This window comes from Salvia miltiorrhiza, chromosome 3, assembly GCF_028751815.1.
Source record: "Salvia miltiorrhiza cultivar Shanhuang (shh) chromosome 3, IMPLAD_Smil_shh, whole genome shotgun sequence".
Classification (NCBI taxonomy): Eukaryota; Viridiplantae; Streptophyta; class Magnoliopsida; order Lamiales; family Lamiaceae; genus Salvia; species Salvia miltiorrhiza.
Genome location: NC_080389.1, coordinates 52,918,250 through 52,925,205, shown reverse-complemented (window position 1 = coordinate 52,925,205; position 6,956 = coordinate 52,918,250). Strand labels below are relative to the sequence as shown.

The following is a 6,956-nucleotide window of genomic DNA, read 5'->3' as shown; positions in this document are numbered from 1 at the left end:
TTCAGGTGACTTAAATGGTGCCAAGTCAGCAGTCAAATTGGGGATTTTCGAAAATCATGGAAAAATTGATCACGCCCTTAAGTTCAGGGAAAATTTGATAAAAATCAAAGTTCATGGTAAATTTGAAAATTGGGGTATAGTTCATGGTTTTTGGCGTAATTAACCCTTTTATTTTCACAATTGATCTTTTTAAAAAGTAAAAATATATTGCAAAATGATAATCCTCGAAAAAAAAGGAAAAAATGAAAGTCTATAAATAAGCGTTCCTTGTTAAACCCTGTGTGAATAGAGGTGGAAGTCGGGAGTACCATACAAACGTAAACCCCTCCACCCTTATCCTCTCGCTCTCTGCAACACTCTTATCCCGTTTCTCCCCGCCTCTCTCACCATGGCTTCCTCTTCGCTCCGTGTCCCCTCCTTATGCCGGACCAACCCCTCTGTTGAGAATTGCAGAAAGCCCTCTTCATCTGCTCCCGTATCCCTCCATTTCTCCGCCGCCCACAACCCATTCAGGCTCTTTTCTTCCCGCCCTAACTCCATCGTCGGCCCTTCCATCTCATTCGTTCCTTCGGCGGTCGCCACGCCCAACTCCTCCCTCTTGAGCGAGGAAGCCTTCGGACTCGGAAGGTTTGCGAAGGGCACCCTCGACGTCAGCGACACCGAGTACGAATATTCCGAGGGCGAAGCGGAGGGGATTGAAGCTGTAGCTGATGATGAACTCGAAATTTCCAAATTGGGATTGCCCCAGCGCTTCGTTGACACGCTCGTGAAGCGCGGGATTAATAGCCTCTTTCCCATTCAGGTATACGCGTACCTGCTCAAGTTTGCTAATTTTTGGTGTATATGTTTCATTTGTTTTTGAAATTTTGTTTTTTCGGCATATACGGATATGTGTGGTTGATTTTACTAAACTTGAGTTAGTTTTCATTTTTATGAACTTATGAGTAAGAAATGTGGATAAAGAAGATTTTTAGGAAACAAAATTTATAGCTTCAAGATTTAAATGCATACAACACATTTTACATACAGCGTGAAAACCCCAGAGATAGAGAAGGATAAGATAAGATGAGGGCAATGTCAATATTGTTTATTTGGTAAGTATGTATACTTGCAGCTATGCTTTGGACATATCAAAACAATTAAAACATTTTGAGTAAAAAGGTGTATCCTTTGTGCTTGATGTGTTGCAAACTGAATTCATCTTGTAAAGAGCTTGCTTCAGAACTACTATTTGCATTTTATTTTCAGAGACAATTGATAATTTGATCTGTATTTTGAGATTTTATTTCTTTTGCTAACTTCTTTTGGCTTATGCAGAGAGCTGTTTTAATGCCAGCATTTGAAGGCCGAGATATAATTGCTCGTGCAAAGACCGGTACAGGAAAAACTTTGGCATTTGGCATTCCAATAATTAAAGGTTTGGATGACTTGCAACAAGGAAAAGATTCTTTAAGGTATATTTGTGCTTGCTAAGATGTCACATTAGCTTCTCTTCTATTAGTAAATTAATGCCTCTCTATTTGCTTCTCTTCTATTAGTAAACTAATGTTTCTCTATTTGTTTGTAGACGGGGGCGGCTTCCAAAGGTATTGGTCCTTGCACCTACAAGGGAATTGGCTAAACAAGTGGAAAAAGAATTCAAGGAGTCTGCTCCATATTTGAATACAGTTTGCATCTATGGAGGGGTATCATATAATGCACAAGAGTCTGCCCTTTCCCGTGGAATTGATGTTGTAGTTGGAACCCCCGGTAGAATCATTGACCTTATAAAAAATAACAGCCTGAAACTGGGAGAAGTTCAGTACTTGGTCCTTGATGAAGCAGATCAAATGCTTGCTGTGGGATTTGAAGAAGATGTAGAGGTCATTATGGAAAAACTTCCATCACAGAGGCAGAGCATGCTTTTTTCAGCCACCATGCCAAGCTGGGTAAAGAAATTGGCTCGAAAATTTATGGACAATCCACTTACCATAGATCTGGTAAAGTTCCATCATTAACCAGATTAATGCCTTTCAGTGCTTAATTAAATGATTGTGTCTGATGCTTTAGTTCTATGTACAAGCTAAGTAGATATTAGTGATAATGTGTGAGTCTCATTTGTTGCCTGTGATCTCGTAATGGTCTTAATTATTAGTCTTTTCATAATACTTACCTTGTAATGTTTTGTTGCAAACATGTTTCTAAGTGCATATCAGAAACTTCATTTTGTCATCTGACTTCACGTCATTTGGTTGTCCATGACAGGTTGGTGATCAAGAGGAAAAGTTAGCAGAAGGGATTAAGTTATATGCCATATCAACTACAGTGACATCTAAGCGGACGATTCTGAGCGATCTTGTGACGGTATGAATTAGCAGCGTTGTTTCTTAATCTATACTTTCTCACATTGTGTTCTTCAGTTTCCAATTTTTAAATTATGTTAGTGGATACTTGCATAGAGATATTTTGTGGTTGACCTTTGGATTGATTTTGTTCTCAGGTTTATGCTAGGGGTGGAAAAACAATTGTTTTTACACAAACTAAACGAGATGCAGATGAAGTTTCTTTGGCTTTAACAAATAGTATTCCTTCAGAAGCGCTGCATGGTGACATTTCTCAACACCAGAGAGAAAGAACCCTAAATGGTTTTAGACAGGGAAAATTCACAGTGCTTGTCGCGACTGATGTTGCCTCTCGGGGGCTTGATATACCCAATGTTGACCTTGTAAGTTTGTTGAATATTGTTGATTTACTTCTATATCTGTTTTGAGCATTAGGATGTTATGAATCATGTCAGAAGAGGACTATCTCAGAATCAATATGATTGGTATTCACCGTGTAATGTTTACCTATTGCTTTGTTTTTTTTCTCTCCTTCTCCAGATTATCCACTATGAGCTTCCCAATGACCCTGAAACATTTGTGCATCGATCTGGACGGACAGGTCGTGCAGGAAAAGAAGGCACTGCCGTTTTGATGTTCACTGGTAGTCAGCGCAGGACAGTCAAATCCCTTGAGAGGGATGTTGGGTGCAAGTTTGAATTTATCACTCCGCCCTCGGTTGAACAGGTTTTGGAAGCATCTGCTGCGCAAGTTGTTTCCACCCTAGGTGGAGTTCATCCTGAATCTATCCAGTACTTCACGCCAACTGCCCAAAAGCTGATGGAGGAACAAGGGGTTGAGGCACTTGCTGCTGCTTTAGCAACTTTGAGTGGCTTCTCCCAGCCCCCATCATCTCGGTCTCTTATTACACACGAGCAGGTTAATGATAATTGCAATTTTTCGTAGTTTAAGTTTCTTATCTTCTAAAAAGTAGCTTGCATGGTCCTCCATTTGAAATGCAACTTACTGCTGCAATTCTTCCGTCCTCATTTGTTATCTTTTTACCTCTTTGGCCATCTTTTCATGCTTTTTGGACAAGATAGCATGTGCCAGTTAGGCAATTACAATGGTTGATAAATTATTATGTGATGTTCACTGATGTTCGTATTCTCTTGTGCTTGCACTAGTATTATATTTGATCCTTTTTATTCTGCCTGCAGGGTTTGATTACATTACAGCTTATCCGTGACAGTAGTTCTTCTCGAGGTTACCTAAATGCTAGATCTGTTACTGGGTTTCTGTCTGATGTTTATTCTGCCGCTGCTGATGAAATTGGAAAAGTTCACCTTATTGCTGATGAAAAGGTGAGTGTACTAAGATGCTAGTCACAATTATCTCTCTGCATCTGTAAAGGGGGGTTTTATGTGCTAATTATTGTGATGTCCTGTCAGGTTGTTGGAGCAGTTTTTGACCTCCCTGAAGAAATTGCAAAAGAATTACTAAATAGGGAACTACCACCCGGAAACACTATTACCAAAATCACTAAGGTGAGCTCTTTATTGGGCTTTATTTGCTACATGCACTGACCAATCCCTTATGCATTGTGAGAGTTATAGCAGTCTTAATCAGATTTATACGGCGAGTTTTAGATGTACGTTGAGGCCGTATTATCAGTTACCAATGTCTGTTAACCTTCCATTAATATTTCTTATACTTGCAGCTGCCTTCACTGCAAGACGATGGGCCTCCAAGTGATTTTTACGGGAGGTTTTCAAATAATGAAAGGCGCCCTCAAAGAGGCGGCTCAAGGGGTAGAGGTAGTAGATCTTCTGGAGATTGGTTGGGTGCTGATGATGATTTTGAGGATGGATTCAGAAGTGGTGGTCGCGGCGGCGGCAATAGGTGGTCCAAGCCCTCAAGAAGTAGTGGTAGCGATTGGCTAATTAGTGATAGTAGGAGATCAAGCCGGCCATCGTTTGGGGGCAGAGATTCAAGCCGATCACCATCATTTGGGGGCAGAGATTCAAGCCGATCACCATCATTCGGGGGCAGAGATTCGAACCGATCATCATCGTATGGGGGCAGAGATTCAAGCCGATCACCATCATTTGGTGGCAGGGACAGGTATATTCATAGTTTATGACAAGTATAGTTTGGTTACATAGAGACTGATTGTAATGGTGTTTGACAGAAGCTTCGGGGGTGCGTGCTTCAACTGTGGGCAAGCTGGTCATAGAGCATCAGATTGCCCTACCAAGAAAGAGTACTAACTCCTCTTGTAGTTGGCAAGTGGAAAGTTGCGTTGCTGAAGAGCCATCATTTTGGGTGGAAGCTGGAAACGACTTTGCAGAGGAATTGGGAAGCACCAAACTCGTCTTGGACTTGCATCTCCTAACCTCTGCTCTTTACTCACTTGGAATCTCATTATATATTATCCGTTTCTCACAGCTTTGGGTGATACGTTAATAGGAATTATGTATCTTCTTAGAAAATGCATATACGAATCTTCATTTAATCACGTTGGTGTCGGATGGCGACATATTCAGGCTTTGTATTCAGACGGTTTCTACTACTTGTGAGCTTACTCTGATTGGGGCTTTTCTTTTCTTCATTGCTTTTATTATCCACTATATTAATATACATCATTCTAACAAAGTTGCTACTCCCCCGTAGGGTGAATTTGTGGAGTAAATGTGCGTTCGTGAACTTGTTTCTCAACGGGAAGCAGGAATAAAGCAACATAATTATCTGTGATTATTCCTCTATATATATTGAAATAGACTAGACTAGGCTGTAAGTCTGTAGATTGCATAGAACTTGGTTTTAAAAAAATCAAATTCAAGCGAAGAACTCCTAAATACGAGTGTAAACTATTTGCAAATTCAAATTCAAATTAAAGAACTCCTAAATACGAGTATAAACTATTTGCAAATTCAAAAAAAAATTCAAATCAAGAACTCCTCGATAAGAGTTTAAACTATCAAAAATGAATTTCGAGACTCGTCTATTATCAAAGGCATTTCGTCCATAAACAAGTCTTGATGGGGCAATTTGTAGACAATTAAATTTGTCGTCAAATTAAATCATGCCACGTGTAAATTCATGAATTAAATATTCAATTATATTTTCTATTTTTATTAAAAGGGATTTTTATTCCTAATTTAAATAGATATATATAATTAATATTTAATATAATGAACTAATAGGCCTATTGGCCACTTAAAGCCCTAAATCCCATGCATGGAGGTTCAAAGCCTATAAAGTCCATGAGGCCCATCTCGTATATCTATAAATAGGGATGTCAATCGGGCCAGCCCATCGGGTTTTCGGGCTAGCCCTATCGGGTTCCGGGTTAGTCGGGTGCGGGCTAATCGGGTTGAAGATTTTTTCGGGTTGTAAATCTTCAACCCTAACCCTAAACTTTCGGGTTTCGGGCTAGCCCATCGGGCTAATCAGGTTAAAGGCGTAAAAATAAAATTATCATTTGTATTTTATTATTCCTAATGATCTAATGTATAATGTATAAAATATACATATATATTAAAGATATAAATTATATATCAAAACATGAAATGCAAAAATATAAGATATTCAAGATTACATAAATAAAATTATATTAAAATGAGATAGTAAAATTTAACATGTATCAATGCACTAGAATCAATCTGGATTATTATTGAATAATTAGTGGATTTGTCATGCACGTCTCATTGACAGAAAAAAAAAAATTGGTATCACTTTAAAATGAGATACTAATAATTAATTTCTAACTAATGAGATACTAATAATCAATTTCTACAAAAAAATCCGTAATTAATTTCACTTTTTTTAATGAGATTGCACACACACACACACACACATATATATTCTAACTAATTAATTTCACTTTTTTTAATGAGACTACATATATATATTTAAGCAAATACCATAGATCTAAACATAGCAGAAGTTGTAACTAGATGCATCAGTCACAATTCCATCAGCCCACTGAGTTTTCGGGCTAGCCCTATCGAGTTCCGGGTTAGTCGGGTGCGGGCTAATCGGGCTGGAGGTTTTTTCGGGTTGTGATTTTTCAACCCTAACCCTCTAAATTTGTCGGGTTATTCGGGTCGGCCCACGGATTTCGGGCTGCATTGACATCCCTATCTATAAATAGGGGTGTTGAGAGTTCATAAATGACATCTTGGAGGATGGAAAGGTTGAAGAGCACAAGAATTCTCTCTAGTGTCACAAGTGAAAGAAGTGGATGATTCAAGTATTCTTCAGGCATTCAAGCATTCTTCAAATCTTCAAGAGTTCAGGAATTCAAAATCTTCAAGAGTTCAAGAAGAGTTCAAGAATTCAAGATCTTCAAATTTTCAAGAATTCAAGATCTTCAAAGCTTCAAGAGTTCAATAATTCAAGATCTTCAAATTTTCAAGTGATCAAGATCTTCAAGTGATCAAACCTTCAAATCTTCAAGTGATCAAGATTTTCAAATCTTCAAGATCGAAAGCTTCAAGGCGTTCTTACAAAATTCTAATGACGTTTTTCTCCAAATCAAATCAACTTCGACGTGCAATTCAAAATCATGGCTTGAAGCCCTTTGGATTTATCGTCATCAAATCAAATATTTCAAGAACCTTCGAGATTGTTCGAGAATCAAATGGAAGAGAA

General features: G+C 38.5%; 1 protein-coding gene across 1 annotated transcript; it reads left to right on the top strand.

Annotated features, from left to right (window-relative positions):
* The first annotated feature begins 269 nt into the window (after positions 1-269).
* LOC131014342 (DEAD-box ATP-dependent RNA helicase 3, chloroplastic) lies at positions 270-4,911 on the top strand. The gene is made up of 10 exons (XM_057942276.1): positions 270-802; positions 1,318-1,454; positions 1,568-1,979; positions 2,245-2,343; positions 2,480-2,704; positions 2,862-3,239; positions 3,521-3,664; positions 3,752-3,847; positions 4,021-4,424; positions 4,492-4,911. The coding sequence occupies exons 1-10, from the start codon at positions 389-391 to the stop codon at positions 4,568-4,570; spliced, it is 2,388 nt and encodes a 795-aa protein (XP_057798259.1). The 5' UTR covers positions 270-388; the 3' UTR covers positions 4,571-4,911.
* The last annotated feature ends 2,045 nt before the right edge of the window (positions 4,912-6,956 follow it).

What these genes read in the sequence shown, in the direction of transcription:
- LOC131014342 (XM_057942276.1), top strand. Translation starts at nt 389, where the DNA reads ATGGCTTCCTCTTCGCTCCGTGTCCCCTCCTTATGCCGGACCAACCCC. An exon ending in ATCCACTTACCATAGATCTG is followed by an intron (nt 1,980 to 2,244) that starts GTAAAGTTCCAT and finishes TGTCCATGACAG; the next exon opens with GTTGGTGATCAAGAGGAAAA. An exon ending in CTATTACCAAAATCACTAAG is followed by an intron (nt 3,848 to 4,020) that starts GTGAGCTCTTTA and finishes TTATACTTGCAG; the next exon opens with CTGCCTTCACTGCAAGACGA.